Source organism: Pongo abelii, chromosome 16 (genome assembly GCF_028885655.2).
Source record: "Pongo abelii isolate AG06213 chromosome 16, NHGRI_mPonAbe1-v2.0_pri, whole genome shotgun sequence".
In the NCBI taxonomy this organism is placed as follows: Eukaryota; Metazoa; Chordata; class Mammalia; order Primates; family Hominidae; genus Pongo; species Pongo abelii.
Genome location: NC_072001.2, coordinates 82,658,396 through 82,681,513, shown reverse-complemented (window position 1 = coordinate 82,681,513; position 23,118 = coordinate 82,658,396). Strand labels below are relative to the sequence as shown.

The following is a 23,118-nucleotide window of genomic DNA, read 5'->3' as shown; positions in this document are numbered from 1 at the left end:
GAAAACAAATAGCATAATTGTTTAAATGAGCAAAAGATTTGAACAGACACTTCCTCAAAGATATATGGATATCAAGAAGCACATGAAAAGATGCTCAACATTATTAGTCATTAAATCAAAATTAAAATCATAATGAGATACTACTACACACCTAGAAGAATAGTTCAAATTAAAATGACTATAGCAAGTGCTGGTAAAGATATGAAGGAACTGGAACTCTCATACACTGCTAGTAGGAATGTAAAATGATACAATCATTTTGGAAAACAATTTTGTAGTTTCTTTAAAATTAAATATATATCTACCATTTGATTCAACCATCCCACTCCTAAGTATTTACAAAATAAAAAAAAAGAAAGCATATATCTGTTCAAAAACTTGTATATGAATTGTAGCAGCTTTATTTGTAAAATCTCCAAACTGGAAACAACCCGACTGATCATCAGAAAGTGAGTGGATAAACAAATTGTATTACAATGTAATACTGCTCAGCAATAAAAAGGAATGAACTAGGGATACATGAAACCACATGGGTGAATCTCTAAATGATTATGGTAAGTGAAAGGGCCAGATGCAACAGAGTACATGCTATAGAATTTCACTTATATAAGACTCTAGAAAATGCAAGTTAATATGAAGTGACAAGAAGCAAATCAGTAGATGCTGGGGGTAAGATTCAAAGGGGATGTGCAGACTTTTGGTGGCAATGAAAATGTTCATTATCAGTGAGAACACATGGACGCAGAGAGGGGAACAACACACACCAGGTCCTGTTGGGGGGTAGGGGATGAGGGGGGTGTATTTAGAGGACGGGTCAATAGGTGCAGCAAACCACCCTGGCACATGTATACCTATGTAACAAACCTGCATGTTCCGCACATGTATCCCAAAACTTAAAGTAAAATAAATTCAAAAGAAAAAGAAAAATATGAAAATGTTCATTATCTTAATTGTGATGATGGTTCACAGTGTATACACATGTCAAAAGGATCAAATTGTACATTATATGCACATTATTGTATGTCAATTATACCTCAACAATGCTGCTCAAAATAATAAGTAAATAATTTTATTCCAAAACACATATTAATTTAGAAACAATGGACAATTTCTTAGAATAATGTATCCCTCCAAATCTGACTCAAGAAGAAATATAACACTCGAATAGCTAGGAGTGGTAGATGCTGTTTGGGTGCCCTGTACAGATTCCCTTTACCAGATAGCTCACTCATCCCCAGCTGCTCTGTTAACTGCTAAGTTTTTACAGCTTCCCCCTTCTCCCAAGAATTACCCTAAATCTGGGTCAGAAAAAAATAGCATCTTCTCCTCAGCCCACAGTCTATGACTGACTAAAGCAAGAATAAAAATGGGAGCCCCCTTGCACTAAAGAAGGACACTTCTGCAGCGAGATGCATTCTCTCTACACTCCTCCTCTGGGAATCCAGCCAAAGCTAGACCTTACCTGAGATCGCCTCTTTCTGGGCCTTTCCCTCTTCTCAATCCTGCTTCCCTACCTTCCTTAGAGGTTTTTCCTGAAGATCACTCCCTCAGTACAACACAGGAGTCCAAATCACTGTCCCAGGTGTTGGTTTAGTAAACCCAACTTAAGAACCCCTATAACCATTAAGTAAATACAATTAGTATTTAAAATCGGAAGCTCAGGTTCTTGATAAAAGAGAGGGCTCCGGACACAGATTGCCAGACTGGGGAGTTCCAATCCCAAACTACCGCTTCCCAGCTGTGTGACCTTGGGTGGGTCACCTAATCTCTCTAAGCCTGGGTTTCCTCATTTGTGAATGAAGACAATAATCATACCTACACACTATGAACATGTATGTATGAATGTGTATGGATGAATGCACACACACACACACACACACACACACTCCCCCACCTGGTCCAGATGGTTTTACCAGCAAGATCTACTTACAAGAAAAACCTGTGCGTTCACAATCAAGAAATATTTCATTCCAAACTTAAACTTTTTGAGAGAATATAAAATGAAGGATCACCCCCCAGTTCATTTTATGAGGCTGGTACAAACCTGATATCAAGCCAGACAACGAATATGAAATGGCAAAACTCTAGGCTAATCTCATGTATAAACACAAATCCAAAAAATCATAATCAAAAGATTAGTTTTGCTTTATTCATTTTGGTTTTGTGTGTATGCTATAAGGACCCAATTTCATTTTTGTTTCATATGGAAAACAAATTGTCTCATCACCATTTATTGACCTGCAGTGCCACCTCTATCATATCTAAATTTTCCACCTATTCAAGGTCGTGTTCTAGGCCCTTTGTTCTGTTTTTGTGGGTCAGTTTATCTATTCCTGCGTCTTATCACAGTATTTTAATTACTATAACTTTTTAAATCTTGTCATCTGGTACCATCATCTTCCAAATATTGTTACTATTCTTCAAAATTGTCTTAGCTATTTTCAGTTCTTTGCTCTTCTGTATGAATTATAGAATCATTTGTTATTTTTAATGAAAAATCTCATGGATATTTTCATTGTAATCACATTAGGGGAAACCAAGTTATGCTATCCCAGCAATATCTGATGGCCTGGGAAAAAGTATCATATTCACAATAATGCTTGCTACCTAGTAATAGGATGAAAAAGAAATGTATATGATCTCTATGAAGAAAACTAAACACTTTACTGAGGGATTGAATAACGAAGATGAACTTTTTAGAGTAACAATTTCTGTTTCTGGATTGGAAGATTGGATCTTTTAAAAATGTTAATTAGTACTAAATAACCAAATGATATCATAGAATCCCAATCATAATCCCAGTACAATTTTAATACTTAATAAAATGATTTTAAGAAATAATTTGTCCTGTGAAGAGAAATGAGAGTGGACCTGACCCACAATTTGTGAAAGCAAATTGAAACTCTACAATAATTTAAATGATGTGCTGTGATGCTGGTACAGAAAGAAAAATACATCAATGGAATGTCACAGCATGAAACAGAATGGGATGGGTGAGTTCAATAATTTTAAAATAAAGAATTTAGCATATGATATCATATTATGAAGATGGCATTTCAAATCAGTGAGTGATATAAGGATGCTTTTGGCTTTAAGTAAACTGAAAACCAACTACAGCTATATTAAAGGATACAAGAATATATTATCTCACATAACAGGAAGCTCAGAGGTGGTGTGGGCTCCAGGCATTACATCATCAGGATCCCTTTCTCTGCTCTCCTCTTGGCTCTGCTTTCCTTTTCTTTATCCTTAGACTATTCTCCTATTGTTACAAGAAGACTGTCAAACCAAACTGCCGAACAAACAAGCAAATAAACAAATAACATGTCTGTTTGGTCATGTCCAGTAAAAGCATGTCCTTCAGTCATGGGATGAATGTCCTTTTGTTCCCTCAATTGGCCTGACTTAGATCCTGTACCCATCTCTGGATCCAAAGCATTGATAAGGGGAAAGCCATGTGCTGACCGGCTTATACTGGAGCCCTTAACCAATCACTGGTAAGGAGAATGGAATTGCCATGACTAATTTAGAACAGTCATGACTTCTCTTTGAGCTGAGGATGGGATCGGCTTCCCTTAAGTCAAAAACGCTGCAAAGATAGCGGGTGGCTACATGAACAAAGTCAGGATCTGATAGGAAGCAGAAGGAGGAATCAAACTGGGGAGGCAACCAATAGCGCCTACTGCAGCAAAAACAGGAATAAACGCTATTAAATTGTTATAGAGTAAGAAAAATTAACTTAGACCCTTAACTTTCAGGCATCCTTTGTGTCTAAGACCAGGAGGGTCTGTGATGCTGCCAGAGGAGACAGATGGCTCTAGAAGGGAGATCCAGGTGGTCTTATTTCATCAGGCTGATATTTGGATAGGTTCACATTGTCAGGACTTTGACCTCTCCTATCTTTTAATTACCTCTTTCCCTTCTCTTCCACTTTCCTCCAATCCTCAGGCATAAGGATTATCTTTTCCTTCATTGAGGACCACTAGATTTTTGTACTATGATTTCAAAAGGCACCCTTCCACAATCTCTGCTAGAATGGACCACAGAATCGCTTTTAGTTTAGAAGTCTGGGTGAGAATTGTCAGACTCTTTTCCCTGTGTTGCAGTAATCAGATGTTGTTATAGCTATAAAACACTGGCCTCTTTTGATTTCTTGAGGTCCATTCCCTATTTTCAGCATTCATTGCCAGGCAAATTGTGTGATGCAGATCCTGTCCTTCCCACTATATGCATGGCATTTTGTAACTCAGACTAGAAGACACGGAGTGCTATGAATTTCTCTGTATATTACCTTTGGATGTAGAAACACCCAACCTTTTTTTATTTTCCTTAGTAAAAGTAAAATTGATCCTAGGTTCATCTCCTTCTAACAAAGATGACAAGAAAGTCATTTCAGTCATCGTGGACCTCTCCCCGCTCTGTTCTGTGGAAGTCTTCAACAGTTCATAGCATTCAATTTCAGGGAGCCTGTTGATCTTCATGCTCATTAATAACCATGCTGATGTGTTCATTATCAAGCAGCAGGGTTTCTTTAAGGCAGGTGACTCAGATGCCTTCCTGCCATGCTTAACACAGCCCTGCCTATGAAGATGCACCATATGCCACTCCTCTCTAAGATTTTCCTCTGAAAAGGAGCAAATTCTACTTAAAAAACCCCAAACTTCTAAGCCTTTAGACAGACAACTCCAAGTTTGTTTTGTTTGATCATCAATACTTTTGTTTGCAATATTCAGATAAATTTCTAGCAATTGTAATTATAGAAATGGTATAATATGTAGAGCTTATGTGACAGAACTTTTCACTTTACAAATGAGTTTAGAGATCAATATTTATAAAAATAACTGGAGATCTCAAGGAGATACTTGAGAAACAATGAGTGACAAGGTCAAAGTGGCTGACCTTGGAGGAGGGAGTGCATTCAATCTTGGGCATAATCTGAATTAGACTGTTCAGTGCCTCATAATCTCTCCTCAAAGGATCTAGAAACAATATGGGCCTCTTGCCTAAAGTTAGAAGTGGGGGAACAAACATCCTAAAACTAGTCCCTTTTTTTACTTAACTTAGTTTATTTCAGTAGTCTAGGAGCTAACCTAAGGGTAATCTCCAGAGTACCTGTTCTGGATTGGAACAGTCCAGAGAATCAGCGAGTCTGAATAAAATTTGAAGTACAGAGTACAAGAATTTAAGAGACCACAGAGACCGTTGAGCTAATTCACTTTATACTTGCTGTCCTGCCCTTGAATAAGAGCTCATGGAAATCAGCTTACATTAACACTTATGAACGTTAGAAATAGGGCCCAAGGAGGGATATCCACTGACAATAAGTCCCTGCCACTAGCAGATGGCAGGTGCAGCCCTTGGGGGTTGAGCAGCAGGGGCCAAGTAAAGAAACTCATCCCTCAGAGTGGCAATGCACCTTCTCATTCATTGGGCTGTACTCTTTTTTTAACCAGGAAAGATACCACAATACTTGTGTGATTAAAATCTAATTTTGTAAGTTATGTGTTCCTAAAATATTGGGTGTTTGGTTGATGTTACTAGGCAGTCATGTCAATTCATCTTAAGGAAAAGGTAATACTTATAATTGAGATTTCACTGAGAAAAAGTGGAAAATACTATTGAAGGATTGCAATATATCATTTATTGACATATTAGAAACATCTAAAAGGTGTCATTACATGGATTTTGATACATCTTTGAGCACATCATCAGCTTGAGACTAGGAAGGAACACTGTAGAGAATCAGTTCAAGCAGCACATGATACATCTGAGGCACCAACACACAAAAAGAAGGAAGGTCAGACACAACCTACATTTGCAAGGTACCATTTACTTGATGAAGTTCTAAGAGAGTTGACAATGGGCTTTTTAAAAAGAAAAAAAAAAGCTTTGGAATGTCTAGAAATTAAACCAAAGGTCCAGACTTTAAACTTTAGTCTCACATTCTGTAATATATTTTGATAAACAGTCCAGAAACGCTTAAGCAGTTGAATTACTGAAACTACAGTTTGCAGCTAACTTATAAGTGACTCCAGGATTTCAAAAAGACAAGTTAACCTCTGATCTAGAAAGCATGTTTGAATCTAAAACATACTTTTAAAAAGCATTCTTGTTAGGTTCATTGACATGGACAAAATTGCGTATTTATGCATAATCTATGAGAAAGTATTTTGGTTGTTGTACTGGTATAGAACAGTCTAATTCGGCAAACTCATCGTCAAGTAGTGATGAGATAAGATACTATCCTGATGACTGTCTCTTGAAAGGCTGATGCAAAGGTCATGACTGACTGATGCAGGCAATGAGTGGCATGAGAGTACCTGATATTACACATTTGTGCAATGGACTGGCTATCCTGAATGAGCAACTCATCATGTTTGGTGTGTCACCTAAGCTAATTACTATAAATAGACCACATTCACTACTTAGGAAATATTGGGTTTCCAAATCTTAGCTAAAGGTTTAGAAAAAAAATGCTCCTATGCAGTGTCTTGCTATACTCACAACTGGATACTACCAGCAGAGATCAGTTTTAACTGACACTAACAACAGCTGGAAAAGTATGTAAAATATATTCTCTCTCTCTCTTTGTGTGTGTGCGTGTGTGTACTTGCATTTAATGAGCTGCTGAGAATGACGGTTGTCTGTATGATTCTCTCTTTAATGCATTAGAAAGTTGTTTCTTTGCCTGGGATCACTTCTACTCGGTAAGAACTATTAATGATTAAATGGTTCTGAAAAGAACAGGGTTGTCCGCACTAAACCAAGTTCATGAGCTATAGATTTTTGCTAGCTTATGCTTTCCTTATTTTCTTCCCTTCCTACAAAGTATGAGACCATTAGCACTCATGTTGGAGTGTGTTTGCCAAGAATACTGAAGGCCCAACACTAGTATTGATTAGTCATCTTACTAAAGCACAGTTTGAATTGTCTTAAGTTAACAGGAGGGCCTAGCTGGCCAGTCAGCACTCACATTTCCATACAGCTTTGTCGTTCTTGACATATACAATAGGTCTAGCAGTAGAGATCAACCAAGGTGATGCACCCAGGGGACATCTGGCCATGTCTAGAGACATTTTTGGTTGTCACAACTGGGGAGAGGGTGTTACTGCCATCTAGTGAGTGGAGGCCAGAGATGCTGCTAAACATCCTGCAACACACAAGACAGACAGCCCTCCAAACAACTCCGAGTTTTTTTGTTTAACCATCATTAGCACTTTTGTTTGGAATATTCAGATAAATTTCTAGCAAAGGTAGTTATAGAAAAATTGTATAATATGTAGAGTTTATATGGCAGAATTTTTTACTTTACACATGAGTTTAGAGATCGGTACTTATAAAAATAACTGGGGATCTCATGGAGATACTTGAACTTTTCCAGAGAAACTTTATTCCGTTTTGTGTAGCATATGTATTATTTGAGATACTGCTTCAGCAGTCTCAAGAAATACATTAAAATTAGCTACTTCTTATCTAGTGACTTATACCTATGCCAGGCACATTGGCAGGCACTTTCATACATTGTGTCATTTAATTCTCACCACAATCTTGTAAGGTGCAGCACTACTAATCCTATTTTACAGATGAGAGAACAGAGACTAAGAGAAGTTAAGCTGCCTACTCAAGGTCACGCAGCTGGTAAATGATAAGACTGGTATGCAAACCCAAATATGTCAGACTCAAAGCCCTCTTTCCTCTACATGATGCTGTCCTCAGGAACTATTGAACTTTTTAACCATAGAGCAAATAGATCTCAGCAGCACGAGAGGAAACATAAATGGAAATAACCAAAAATATATTCATCTAAGATGTGGCTACATTATACCAAATGTGCTAAGTCTCTGCTTTCCTTCTTGGATTTGCTCAAAGCAGCCTAAAAGGGTTGTGCAGGTTATTTCTACAAATCTCTTCTCACCTAGATAGTTCAGGAAGAGAAGAAACCAGATTTTTCTTCAATTATCTAGATAACTGAAGGGGAATTAACAGTTTGCATCCCCTAAAATGTTTAGGCTGCAAAATGAATGGTCCTCACTGCTTCTCACCTGAGAACCACCCACTTAACCATTTAATCTATGCACATCCCATCCTCAGTTGTCATTCTGGTTTGGGTAGATCTCATCGACTTTTAAGAATAATCTGGAAATGCTTCTGATATTTCTAATCTATAATTGTATCACATTCAACTCCAAGTTAGTTAACCTTGACTGTTTTTCACAAGATTTCAACACAAGAGCCTGTGTCAGGGGAGGGGTCTGGGGAAAGTTTCATTTCTGGAGCAAGATTTATCTCTAAGGCATCAGCTACTATGACATATCATAATTCAGGGGCCACATAGATGGGATATTTGGGTACTCAGAGCACATACAAATTAGTATGTGAACAAAATATATTACTGGATTACTGAATGAGTTCAACCACACCATGATTTACAGTGCCCTGACAGAGTCAGAGCCAGGACCGACAGAGTCAGAGCCAGGACCCACAGGCCAGAACCTCTTCCATGGGGGAATTCTGTTTCTACTCCATCAGATAGAACCCAGACACCCAGATCTAGTCACTGAGGGGTTGGTTTGGGGCTTTTGTACATTCTAACAAATGTTAAAGCCTCATTTTCTATGTAGGCACTTTATAGATTTATTACAAATGACATACTCCAAATACTACCTCCTGATTTAAATTCTTGTTTTCTGTTTGTCTGATAGAAAACTACTGATGTCCTCAGCTTACATCATTGTACTTGCTGTGTTACCTTCGAATTCCAAAGGCTTTCTTCCTTTGCAGAATTTTTAAAAATTTATCTTCAAAACCCAATTATCCTGAGCTCTTTTCAAGTAGGCCTATAAAAACCCAGGGATTATTCTCAGAAGTGAAGCAGCATCCTGCTTTTATATCTTCTGAAGTGGCCACAGTTCAACATTAAGGAATGATCAGGAAGCAGTCTCATCCATAGTCCCTTCCATAAACTATATTGACTATTTTAAGCCTTTCTAAAGCTTCTAGGTCATGATTTCTTCAAAATCAGACAGCTGTTTCATTTGTTCAATTTGCATAGAATGCCTTCTGAGGAGCTTCTTTTTACTTCTTAAGTCAACTCTCTTTGGTGAACTTGGAGCAACAGGAACCATAGATTTTAAGCCACTAGCAAGAGGGCAAGGTTTGCTGCTAGATCTAATATCAGGAATAGGCGGGTTCAGATTCACATTTAAAGGCGGCAGGAAGCCAGGCCTAGTGTGAGAAATGCGATCAAGGAGCAGAGTTCCAGAACCTCGTCGTTCCAGAAGATGTGGCGGCCTGCGGCGTGCTGAGCTGGGGGATGTGCTAGGTACAGTGTCCAGGGACTCCCGAGAGCCATGGAAAAGAGACAAGTGAGAGCTGTTGAGCTTCCTTCTATCTAAAGGTCCTTTGCCGGATTCAATGGAAATGGAGTTGGGAGGGTCAGGCCCTGGCTGTATATCTAAGTCATAGAGGTCATTTTCCAGCCATTTGAGGGATGCAGGCTCTTTGAGAACAGAGGGTCCTGATGGACCCATACCACATTTCTCTTGGTCAACAGGGAGAGTTCCTCTCCTGGCCAGACGTGGGTGGGGAGCCTGACTTTTTTCATAGGCTGCTTTCCAGGATGCCGTTGCTGAAGAGACTGGAATCTTCAGAACCTGCTCTGTGACTGTGTGAAAGAGGGTGGGGTCTTTGCTATCGATACTGTTGGTTCTGGAGAGGGGCCCCCTTTTAGGGAAGGATATATCACTGATGCTCTTGATGACCTCGTTGTCTGTGCTGGCACCATGGGTCTCATCCTGACGCGTCGAGGCTGCCAGCACCGAGGGCGCAATCAGGCCCCAAGGTTCAGACTGGAGCCTCTTCAGTTGCGGCAAACGGGCCCTTTTGAGATTACTGACTTTCCTGGTGGGTGACCCAGGCTCATTAACAGCCTTGGAGGTGTTACAACTGCTTGGATGCCCTGCTTGGAGGCTGAAGAAGTCATCTTCCTTCTCAGTGAGTGGAGAGTCCAGGCCTAGAGCCTTCAGCTCTATATCAGAGGGAGATGCACATAGTGGAGGTGAATGCCTGTCTTCTACTTTGGGTGAAGGAGGGACATTAAGATACTGTTTGGTGGTTTTGGTGCCTGAAGACGATTTATCTGTTGTTATAATAATCACCTCCTTCCCTTTGGCTTTGCAGGCATCAAGGAGATGTTTCAATGCATCCTTGTCATCTGCATTTATTGCATAAACCAGAGCCGAAGCCCCAGTGCGATCTTCAAGGCTGGGGTCTGCTCCATTCTCCAGTAATAAGGAGACCACTTCTCCCCCAGCTCTTCTGATACAGGCATGGATGAGGGCAGTCTTGCCAGACTTATCTTGGATATTGGGGTCTGCCCTGTTGTCCAGCAGGTACTTCACCATCTTGGACTTGCTGATGCTTTGCTGGTCCACATGCTTGGTGATGCACGCCACCATGAGAGCTGTTTCACCTTTGTCATTGCTTTCATTGATATAAGCTCCCCCTTCCAAGAGCAGCCTGGTCAACCTGAGCCTCCCCAGCCACACAGCCTTTAACAAAGAGTTTCCATCAGTCCTTAATTCAGTGTCATCATCCATCATATTGGCTACAGTTTAGAGTACCTGAGCCACAGTAGCAATCAAACCTAGCAAAGGAAGAAGAGGGAAAAAATGTTATGTATTTTATAGCAGATCTGTGCAGCATGGTTATTACAGGGTCTGGGTACAGTCATATCCCAACCTGATCCCAACTTACATTGACTTGGCCAACTTATCTAACATTGCTGAGTTAGTTTCTGCATCTGTAATAGTGTGTCGTGGGGCGGGGGGCGGGGGGTGATAGTAGTAACCTACCTCATAGGGTCATTGTACAGACTGCATAAGAGAGTGTGTATAAAACATCCACATGAAAAGCAGTTAACATAAAGCCTAGCATAGAGTAAATATTTGTTTAAATGCAAGATGTTATTGTGTTGACTGCACAGCACTTATCACAAATGTAGAACTCTACATTCCTTAGAAAAAGCTTTGCGATTATTTTCTTCACTGCTGTATCCTCAGCGTTTAGCAATGATTCACATGTAGTGAATAGGTGGCCTCATAAATAATTGTTTAATGTGTTGTTATTGGTGTGCATCAAAAAGACTATTAGGAAACACACCAAAATGTTAATCCTTATTCTGGGCAGTGGGATTATGAGTGGTTTCATATTCTTCTTTTTGCAGTTTTCCCAAAATAAATACGTATGATTATTGTAATGGGGGTTGACAAGGGAGGGACAGTGAAAACAACTGTAAAACAAAATCAATCTAGTTATCCCTTTCCAGGTTGTAGTCTTCACTTTTCCAGCAGATATCAGAATTCGTATTCTCCGTATTCAGAATAATGCCATGCTATTCCCTTCCCTCTGGTTGAACTGATAGGAGGCAGAGAATGGAGAAGGTGATTGCATTTTTGTTCACAAATGTTAGGAAATAAAGCTCAGACCAAAGCTTTCTCAGCTGAGGTTTGTCAAACCTGAGTTTTCTGTTTTGATTCTTTTGTAAGTTCCCTAATTCCTGGACTCAAAATCTTCAATGCAGGTGTTGCTTGAGAGGCCCTTCACAAATAAGAAGAGATGGGTGTCCCAGTCTTAACGCCCTGCCAGCCCACAGTACCACACTGGCCATGTCTCTGCCAGCACAGCACCTTCACATAGGCTTTTTGTGCCTCCAGGCTCCTAATGAGCAGATGGCTCGTGTGGCCTACCTGCCACAATGCCTGAGTTTCCTCCTCATCTGATTCACATCATTCTTTCTCTTACGCTATTTGCCTGAGCAGTTATTTATTTATTTATATTACTCTATTAAGTTGGAAGGCAAAAGCTTTTCTTGGTTGAATTTGAGAGATGGATATATATATCCCTTTGAAAAAATTAATACATGAATAGATACTTGCTATTTAAAACAAAAACCAAACTACATGTAAGTATATAAAGAGGAAGAGGTCTTTATTCATCCCCCACTCCCCCTTGAAAACACTCTCCTCTTCAGAAGTAACCACGGTTAAGAGTCTAGTGTGTATCTTTCTGCTTCTTCAAATGCATTGTTCTGATAACTACATGAGTCTGATGTTGTTGTGTTTATGTGTTCTGCTAGATTTCCTGCAAAACTACCACCATTCGAGGGCACTGTGTGGTTATTAAATACATTGACAACAAGTCTCTGTTTCTGTCTCTCCATCCCCTTCCTCTTTTCTCCTTCATTCTCCTACTGATCTCTCTCTCTCTCTCTCTCTCTCTATCTGTGTGTGTGTGTGTGATGGTCTTTCTCTCCTCTATTTCTGTCAATTTTAATTATTTTTATTCCTTTGTGGTCCTACACACCATTGTTGTGTTAAAGCCCTATGCATCAATAAGCTTTTCAGTCTCTGAACTCTGAAGAGTTGAAGCAGAATTTCCAAAGACTAGATAAATGAGTGGAATGTCCGGAGAAAGCATGCTTCTTTCCATTTCATCGAAGGGGTCCTTCTTCTCTTGGCCTCAGCCTACCTCTCTAGAATCATTCCCTGCCACTCCAGTCTTCTTCACATTCTATCTTTAAATCTCATTTCTCAAATGCACCATTCTTCATGTGTTTTTCCTCTTGGCACTGTTCATGTTTCTAACTATAAGGCCTCCTTGCTCTTCTTTAATTATTCATCATCCCCCAAACTTCAGTTCAAATGTTACTTCCTTTGTACTCAAGAGGAAAATCACTCAAGATCAAAGAGGGAGGGTTGAGTGAAATTACAGTGACTCATCATCAGACTATATAAAGAACTCCTACAAATCACTTCCTCCAAAAGAGGATACACAAATGACCAATAAACACATAAAAAGATACCCAGCCTCATTAGTACTCAAGGAGAATCAGATTAAAGCAAAACAAAATACCATTTTAGAATGGCTAAAATTAGACAGACTGACAATACCAAGAGGCGTGCAGACAGGAAGCAACAGGAACCTGTTGGTAGTATAAATAAATTGAACTAGACTGAACCAAAGCCCACACTCTGCCACAGTAATTCCATGCCTAGGTTCATATCTGTGGTAGTTTGCAAATGATGGCCATGAGGTTCTCCCATCCTCGTATGTACACTAGGAGTCAGCCTTGTGTCTCGCTTTCAGCCATAAAATGTAACTGTGTGACTTCCAAGGCAAAGCCTAAGTAGTTCTTGCAGCTTCCAAGTTTGCTGTCTTAGAACCCAGCTGCTGTGTAAAGAAGTCTGGAATACCTACCAGGAAGGGCACATGAAGTTTTAGCTGGTAGCCCCAACTAACTGCAAGAATGTGAGTGAGACAATCTCAGCCCATCCAGCCCCAGCCAGCCCCTGGAGGATTGCAATTGCATTAGAGAACCCAGGTGAGACTAGTGGAAGAAACACCCAGAGCCTGGGCCAAGTATAGCAATATTAGAGAATAAACTAATATGTGTACCAAAAGACATCGGCAGCACTATTCATTAAAGACAAAAACTGGAAACAACCCATCAAGAAGAAAATAGGCTGGGCATGATGGCTCACAAGTGTGATCCCAGCAATTTGGGAAGCCAAGGAAGATCACTTGAGACCAGGAGTTTGAGACCAGCCGAGGCAACATAGTGAGACTCTGCCTCTACCAAAAAACAAACAAACAAACAAAAAAAAAAAAAAAAAAAAAAAAACTGGGTGCTGTGGCTTGCACATATAGGCCTAGCTTCTGAGGAGGCTGAGGCAGGTGGATCACTTGAGCCCAGGAGTTCAAGGCTGCAGTGAGCTATGATCACACCACTGCACTCCAGCCTGGGTGACAGAGTGAGACCCCATCTCTTAAAAAAGAAAAAAAAGAAGAAGAAAATACATAAAGAAAATGTAGTATCTTCATACTCTGGAATACCATACATCATATTTGTATATGCTCTCTCTTTCTTTTGCACACGTGCATGCACACACACACATACAAAAACACACACATACATACACAAAACTAGATGCCACGTCCCCTGTATTACTTAATACTTTGCAACTTTCTTTGAGCATCAGTCTCGTTAATCACCTGGGTCAGACCCCTCCACAGAGCCCTGCACTCCTCAAGCTAGAAATACTGTCTTTGCTCCCTTCTCAGCTGTGTGATAATTAGAAAGTAGGATAAAGGAAAAGATGGAGGAAAGGAGAAAAAGGAGAAGGAAAAGAAGGTGGGAAGGAGGATGGATGGATAATCGCGTTACCTTTTATGTTGTGTGCAGTGCAAATCACGTACCTCTAGTCTAGCTCAAAGTCAAGAGAGGGAGGAAGAGAGGCAGGAAAGGAGGCAAAGAAGAAAGAAATGGAGGAAAGATGGCGTATGTAGGAGAATCCTTCTCTCTCTTCTGTTGGAATCAGCGGCCTCCTCCTCCCCTATGCTGAGGTCTTGTCCCTATTTTGACTCTTCCCCTTCAGCACCTAAGGAGGCAGCAGGTTGCAGATAAGGCATCCAGGTTCTTTTCTGTGGTCTGGAATATTTATATCTAGCCCACCAATAGGCATAACATTCTGTGTGGTCAGTTCTTTTGCAAGTTGTCTATAACCATTTTTTCACTGTGGGCCTCCCATCTGAAATTCCTTAAATGATGAAATGCAAGAGCTTTGTCTGAGGACAGAATCAGGTGCTTACCTCACTCTTATAGCCCAGATAAAATGTGCCAGGCTAACGTTAACCGTTAGCATGCTGCAATAATCGTACACTTTTCATTTTAAGAATATGGGGCTTGGCCAGGCGTGGTGGCTCACGCCTGTAATCCCAGCACGTTGGGAGGCCAAGGCCGGTGGATCACCTGAGGTCAGGAGTTCGAGACCAGCTGGCCAACGTGGTGAAACCCCATCTCTACCAAAAATACAAAAATTAGCTGGGCGTGGTGGTGCATGCTTGTAATCCCAGCTACTCAGAAGACTGAGGCAGGAGAATCACTTGAACCCAGGAGGCAGAGGTTGCAGTTAGCCGAGATCGTGCCATTGCACTCCAGCCTGGGCAACAAGAGAGAAACTCCATCTCAAAAAAAAAAAAAAAAAGAATACTGGGCTTAAAAGACTGCTGTTTACATGGCCGCAGTTGACAATAGCCTTACAAATTACAGCAGACTAAATTCATGCATCATCCCAGATATGCATAGCCATGCCTACTTCCCTTGTCTCTGGGTGTTAGACACTCACCTTGCTTTCTTGCCTGAGTGGTCTTAGCAAAGTTCAAACTTTTCCCACAGTTTTAGTGTCAGGTCACTGCTGCTGTTGTCTGCTACAAATGGTGAACCCCCACACCTGGTTTCTGCTGACCAGAAGAAACTGACCCTGGCCTGACTTTCTCCAGGTTACTCAACCAAGAAGTATGAGGGAGTTAACCCTTTGTAGAACAGATGTTGACCAGTAGAAAATAGAGGATGGGAAAGAGCTGTTACATAAATGCTTCTCCCTCTCCTCACCCAATTGCCTGTTCCAAGATGCAATAGATTATACAATTTCCATATGACATAATAATCAGCACAGTTGCCATGAAGCTGTGGCTAGCTCAATAATGTATCCCCTTATATTTGCTCTTCCTCCTCCCTTGCGTCACTTTTCATTTTCCTTCATTCCTACTCCCCAGGGTTTATAGCCCAATAAACTGTTAATATGTATGTTTTTGCTCCAGACTGATGATAACTGCCTCCCACGAACCATGAAATGCCCTTTCAGGAAGGTTTTTCTGCCATTTCACAGATGAGGAAACTGAAGCCAAGAGTGAAGAAGTGGCTTTCCCATGGTCATTTAGGGATCAATGAGTGACTCTGACTCTCACAGGCTACAGTGACTCTTTCTTTCTGATATTATTCCTGCCTTCTCCCGCACACAGAGCGAGGCTGATGGTTTATATTATTCGACCTGCCCCATGTGCAGGGCTGACTCAACCTTGGGTGGATTTTGAAATTGAGGCTGAGAAACACCAGTTATGCTGGGCTGTTTGTAGAGAACTCTGGATGTAAGAGCTGCATTTATGGGTTAGCCACAAGTGCAGAGAAGCAGAAAAGGTGACGTGCAGAGGAGGAAGAAAGAAGTAAACACACTGAGAAGCTGAGATGTGAAGCAGGGAAAGAGTACTTCTCCTCTCTCCTCTGAAGTTTCAACTGTCTTTGGAGTCCATGAACACCTTAGAAGCCTTCCAATAAGTCAGCATGTTTTTGTTTATGGTGGCTTGAATTAACTTCTGTTACTTATAAGCAAGTAAACCTTAACTAAACACTGGCATTACTTGCTCATTCATTCATGATCAAACATATATTAACTATCTACTTGCTCATTCATTCATGATCAAACATATATTGATTATCTACTCCAGGCTAGGTGTTAAGGATAAAGAGATGTATAAAATTCAGGAATGGCTGCTAAGTATTTACAATTTAGAAAGAAGGTGGATGTATATTTTAATGATAGTAATAAACATTTGTGGTATGCTTGCCATGTGCCAAGCAATGTGCTGAACACTTTATATGCATTGTGTCATTTAATCTTTATAGTAATACTATGAGGTGGGTACTATTATTATCCCCATTTTATCAAAAATGAAACTGAGTCTCAGGAAGGTAAAGTCACTTACCTCAAATCACCCAGGCAATATGTTGTGGAGCTGGAATTCAGATCCAGGCAGTCTAACCCCAAAGTCCACATTCTTAGCCTCTACATGACATAACTGTAGTGCAAAGTAATTAATAAGTCCCAGAATGGAAGACAAATATAAAACAAGCAGACATGAGTGCCAGGAGGGACTAGGGGTACAGATTAAGAAAGGGCTCACAAAGAGAATAAAATTGATCCAGTACCTGAAAAACGTGAGTGGAAACTTGTTGAACCAAAAGGAGGAAGTCATTACACTTAGGAGTAAGTACAAGTTCAAAGGCAAAAGGTAGCAGAACATGGACATTTCAAGAACTTGATGGTTAGTGCATGGTGGTGGTGGGAAGTGAACTGATGGAGCAAGCAAATATAGGGAGGTCTACAGAGATCAGATTCAAAGTTCCTTGTAGCCTTGTCCTGAAGTTTGATGTTTGCTATGTGGACATAGGGAACCAGTAAAGAATTTTAAGGAAGAGAATGACATGATCATTGGCCACAATGTGGGAGATGGATTGGGAGGCTTGGGGGTCACCTAGGAGCCCCTGAGAGATGAAGAGGATCAGAAACAGCACAGCAGGGAGATAGAGAAAGACTCAAGCTGGAGAGATGTTTGAAAGTTAGAACTGAATAGTGGTCCATTCGACGAAAGTGTCAACCAAAATCTAATTTACCTTAATTTGAAAATTTATCTCCTATTATGCATCACAGTGAATAAATATTAAGAACACCTAATACTGGAAATATTAAATGATTTACAGGATCTCTAAGCTTGTTGGAGAGAAAAGAAACAATCTGGATTGAAAAAAGCTGACGCATTCCTAGAATGTTGAAATCCCATCCACTTTGGCTTCTCTGGCCAGAATATTTTTGTCTTAAAAAATTAGCAACCATAAAGTGGGTTTTTTTTCATGTGTTTCATAAGAAGAGTAAACTGAGAAGTGAGCAAAGTTTGCCTGGTTCCTCCCTTGCTGTACTCCCTGTCTCTACCCGACAACCCCCCACCCCCACTCCACTCCCGTCTTCACTTTCACCTCTCTGGTCTGTTTTCTGTTGGACTCATTTCCACTATAATTGTGGCCACTATATTTTCCAATGGCACAGGGGCTGGAGAGGAAATACTGAAGATTAAAATATCACCAGTGTCAGAAAATTAAAATGATGCCTTCTTTCATGGAGGCAATAGGTAGATGCAAGTGTTTGCTATCTTTGTCCTGAAGTCCTTTGATTATTTTATTGTCCCCAAAAGTAAAGATGCTTATATTTTTTAAGCTGAGAGGAGCCATCTTGTTCAATCTTGCCTGTTTAGAAACAGGAAACTTAGATACAGGGATTGAAACTTTTCTCTCTCTGAATCCAGGATCTTTCACTCCCATGCCTTCTCAGATCCTTGGCCTGAGTAGTTTAGACCAAGATTACATGTTGAAGGTCTGACAGCCAATGTAGCCCACAGTCATGTCTTGCTTGGCTGGCACCGTGTTTTAAATTTTCTTTGAATGTTTTAAGATGGATTATTCACTGTTCAGTTTGAAAAGGCCCTGTCATTCTCCGTAGTCTTACAATTGGCCCAATTCATACATTCAGGTTACTTAACTGGCCTGTGTAAGGATGCGGGTTTGTGTATGAAAGTAAAATACATAATATATAAAATCACGATGCTAGGATTTTCTCCTTCCTGTCACTTTGTAGCTGCTTATCTCTTCAGAGTTGTTAGAAGGCCTAAATAAGCTAATGGATGTAAACCTTTATATAAACTTTAAAGTATGGTTTGCTCATGTGAACCATTATAAATTATGTAACTAACACTTAATTACCTGAGTGCAGATACAATGTCATACACTTTATTTCCCCTTCTTCGAGTCACACTGACATTGGATTTCCAGTTAAACATCCCTTGTTTGGCACAGTGAAGATCTCACAGAGGGCAAGGGATGGAATTATGCAAAAGAGAAGAGTCTACGGACTTTTGCAAACATCTTCAAAGTTCCTAGACCTCCAAGAAAGTGCTTGGATATACACTTTCTAGTACTTAGAGACCAGAGCAAGTTTCTAGGACTTTATAATATACATACTTAGTATTCATTTTATCTGTGGCTGTAGCCTTAATCTTGTTTCATCTCTATTTTCTCGACTACTTCAAATATGTGCAAACCTGACATCTTGTGGAGCCTTATAAATTGCTTTAAATTCTTTGTGGAACAAAATAGAATATAATCAATAAACATTGATGAGATTGATCCATATGAAACTGCTGTTTCAAAATGGTTTTAAAAACCATTAATGTCACATGTTTATAGTACTTGTCTAAATACACTTTAGTGCTGTAACTGACCCATAATCCAAGCTCCTGAGGATGTGCCAGTCCATGTGGAAGGATTATAAGCTAGAGAGGTGGGAGATCTGGATTCTAATCCCAGCTCTGCTACTAAGTACCTGAGTAATTTCGGGCAAGCATCATTTTGCCAAATGAATAGAATAACCCCAGTCCTGCCTACTTAACAAGATTGTTATAAGGATCAAATGATAGGCAATACGTCCACACTCCCTATAAAGTCCTGTTTAAAAATCTAAGAGGCTATTACACACTAAACTAAGCTCATCCAGAATTCCTCCCACTGAGCCCCGCTCTGTGCCCAGTCCCTTTGGAGTGTGCTGAGGGAAGTGTTCACCACCAATTCTCCTTCTCTTCTAATTACCAGCTCCTTCCTTTCAGCCCCTAACACCCAACCACAATTCCCAGTTTGCCAGTCTTTCCACACATATGATCTCCTTGGCCACCCTCCCCGACACTTCTGCAAGGAAAGCATTACCAAGTATTTACAAATAGGTAAAATCTGAAGTTCAGATACATTTAGTAATTTTGTCTAAGGGCACACGTTTTTAAGTGCTACAACTTTGATTTAAACTCTGTTCCTCTGATCCCAAGTTCAGACCAATTTCACGCACGGAATTCCACTCAAGCACATCTTCCCACCACTGCAATCTGGCAGCGTTTAAGAGTGCAGCCATACCATTTGCTGATTCCATAAACCTGGACAAGTTACTCGACCTCTGTTGCTTCAGTTTTCTCATCTGTAAAATGGGGATAATCATAGGACACAAATTTGTGGTGCACTGGCTTAGCACGGGGCCTTGGCACATGGTAAGCGCTTAATAAATGCTAGATTTTTAAAGAAGTTTGGGTACACCTTCCAAAACCCGGGGAGGCCACACGGTTTGGCTGTAGTTTTCGCGGAAGCTTGGGAGATATCTTTACACTCCGCCTCTTCCTTCTGCAGTCACGGGAAGCAGTTAGAAGCAGATCAGAAATCGAACACGTTTGCTTTTGCGATTCGAGAGCCCTTTCTGGCGCGGAGCTAGGGGCGGTGTTACGTAGCTGCCCTGAACTGAGAGCAGCGTTGGCCGAGGGCTAGGGAGCCGGGCTGTTCCACGCTCACTGTGCGCCTCGGGCGGCGGGGCGCGGGCTCTGTCCGAGGTGCTGAACTCCGGAGCTCCGGCCGCGCCGGCAGAGTGTGCCAGCGTCCATTATTGCCAGTGTCTGTGGGCATCTTCCAGAAGGCCGAGCATGGGGGTCAGGTGAAACCAGGGCGGTAAGTGCTTCTCCCATCATTTCTTAGAAATGCTTAGGTGCCTACTTTTTACAATTTCGTGCACATTTTCAGGATCATAACCTCTCACCGCCAGTTCCTCACAGGTTTCTGCAAAAATTGACGACCTTTCTTCCCCTTCAGTCCCTGCAAAAATCCAGACACCTATCACCCAGCCCCGCTCCGCAACCATTTCCTACAAGAATCCAGGCCCCTACGCATCTCATCCCCACGCGTCAATGCAAAAATAAAAAATGTTAAATCCGCCTTCCATTCCCGTCTCCCACAATTTCCTGTGATAAAAGCAAGCTCTCTCCTACCAGTTCCCCACTCCTGCCTGTGGCTAAGCAGCATGGACCGACTTCTCGGGAGCTCGAGGTCCCCACCCGGGTGACCAATGCAGACCCCTGGGGGTGCGCTTACCTGGTGGGGACAATCGCCGAGCGAGGCCACCTGGGTCCGGGCTATGGGTAGTGTCATTATTATTCCCAAAACAAAATCAGGGGGCGTCCAGCACCCCTACCTGCAGCTGCGGGTTGGCTGCCAGAGGGCACTGCCAGACTGAACCAGCGCCGGTAGCTGGGTCTACCCCGGGCCCCGCGGGTCCTGTTGAGTCACTTGCCCAGAACTTCTTCAAGGTTCATGAATAAAACCTCTGCGTCAGTTCCTTCAAATCGGTCCATCGCTCCTCCAAGTTGCAGTGGAAACAGGGGAGTTTTGGGTTTGGTTTGGTTTGGTTTTAAGAAAAAGAAAGAAGCATGAAAGAAAGATAGGAATCGCCCCCGGTTCCGCGCTGCGGGTGTGCAGGTCTCTGCGCAGCCCCAGCCCTCCGGCTTGGTCTTCGGCCGGCTGTGCTGGCTGACGACGCGCTGCTGCCCGCTGGCGCCGAGAGCAGCTCTCCAGCCGCGACGGGCGAGGGTTGTGTGGGTGTGCGAGCTGCGAGGAAGGAGGAAGGCGGGGGCCGCGGGGGTGGGGAAATGCCTACCTGCAGCCTCGGAAGAGGCGCCCGCCGCCCCACCCCCTCGACCCTAGCTCTTGGGGCTCCGACTCGCTCAGCAACTTAGCAGGGGGCTCCTAGACTCCCCGAGGGTGAGCGCGGAGCAGGCGCGGCCACTCCTGGGGTCCGGAGAAGTGAGGCGACGCTCCCAAAGTCTGACGTTGCAGGTCTCAGACCCTGGCAGGAATTTGAACTCGTGTCCCCTTTGTTCTTTCTGCGGCCCTGCCTTCCTCGGCTTTCCTTCACACACGCCCTGGAATCTCAGGCTGTCTGTCCAAGGTGTAGGAAAGAGAGAGGAGGGTGCAGTGCGATCCTCAAAACTGGGAACAATCTGATGATCTGGGCTGGTTCCACGGCCGTTGGATTTCATTCCAAATCCATGTTTTAGCCCACCTGCTACCTATTCCCAGGGCCTCCTGTGGAGTCGTTCGCGGACAATCTTCGTTTTCTTTTTACAAAGTAGTTAATAGTTGCTGCATATGATTGAAAGCATAGGGCATTGTATTTAGAAAGTAAGTGGCTCATGCTTGTAATCCCAGCGCTTTGGGAGGCCAAGGCAGGAGGACCGCTTGAGGCCAGCAGTTCAAAACCAGCCTAGGCAACATAGTGAGACTTACACACACACACAAAAAAAAGTCTGTACAAAAAATAAATAAATAAAACTAAAATGCTTTCCAAAAAAAATAGAAAGTGAGTGCCCCCTCTTCCCCCACCCTGCAGTGTCCTTCCCCCACTAATCAGTTCCCCAGAGGTAACCAGCATTTTCATCTAGATACATGTGTATGCACACAGGGGTTCTATTTGCCCTATGTTTTTTAAATCCCTACTTCTTGAGTCATTTTTAGTAATTTATATTTTCCTAGGATATTGTCTATCTCGTTCACATTTTCAAATTTTCTGGCACAAAGTTACAAATAGTGTCATCTTATATTTATTTTCATCTCTGATACTGTTCTGGGCCTCCTTATGCTGATATTATTTATTTGTGTTTTCTACTGCTCCATTCCCAATTTTTTTAAATCAAGCTTGCTGGAGGATTATCAATTTTATCTTTTAAGGGCAAAAATATTATTCCATAAGTTGCCTTTATCACTTAGTGTGTCTATAGTATCACTTAGAGAAATGTACCCTCCTAGTACCCAATATTTATCATGACTGCCTACTGTTTGTGGAGTTTTTCTCTCTAAAGCAGTTTCAAGGTTTATGTAGTCAAACACATGTCTTATCTTTCATGGTTTCTAGATTTCTCATCTTGCCTAGGGAGGCTTCTTACCCCAGAATCACAATACAGTTCTCTAAATGTTCTAGTAATGTATAGCTCTGTTGTTTAGATTACCATTTCATCTGGAAATTGTATTTGTGCACAGGGTAAGGTAAGGATCTGACAAAGATGAGAACCCAATTGTCCCAACGCCAATTCAAAAAGTCTATTCTTCTCTCACTGATTTGAATGTCACCTTTATAACACTTTATATTTCTCAAAACAAACTCTACTTGGTTAATGTATGTTATTTTATACAAATACACTGCTAGATTGCAATAATTTACTTATGTTAATATAAGGTTTATTCCATCTATATTAATAAATAAAAATTGTGTTCTTTTTCCCTTTTAGGGGATGAGGGTTCTTATTCAGCTTTGGTGCAAGGTTATGGTAACCTTATGGAATGATTTTGGAAGCATTCTGTTTTTTCCTACACTCTGGAATATTTAAATTATCAAGTTAACTATGTCTTCATTGAGGGTTTAATAGAACATACCCATGAAACTGTCTGGACTTGATGAATTTTAGAAGGATAGATCTTTGATTATCTTCTCAAATTCATTGATGCTTGTTGGCATATTCATCATCTGACCCCTCTTGAGTCAATTTTGGGTAATTTATATTTACCTGGAAAAAAGTTCATTTCATCTACAT

The 23,118-nt window shown here is 41.4% G+C and overlaps 1 protein-coding gene across 1 annotated transcript; it reads right to left on the bottom strand.

The window, feature by feature from the left end:
* Positions 1-5,619: 5,619 nt before the first annotated feature.
* ANKRD34C (ankyrin repeat domain 34C) lies at positions 5,620-21,128 on the bottom strand. The gene is made up of 2 exons (XM_002825737.3): positions 20,627-21,128; positions 5,620-10,645 (listed from the first exon to the last, which is right to left on the bottom strand). The coding sequence occupies exon 2, from the start codon at positions 10,599-10,601 to the stop codon at positions 8,997-8,999; it is 1,605 nt and encodes a 534-aa protein (XP_002825783.3). The 5' UTR covers positions 10,602-10,645; positions 20,627-21,128; the 3' UTR covers positions 5,620-8,996.
* Positions 21,129-23,118: the final 1,990 nt, after the last annotated feature.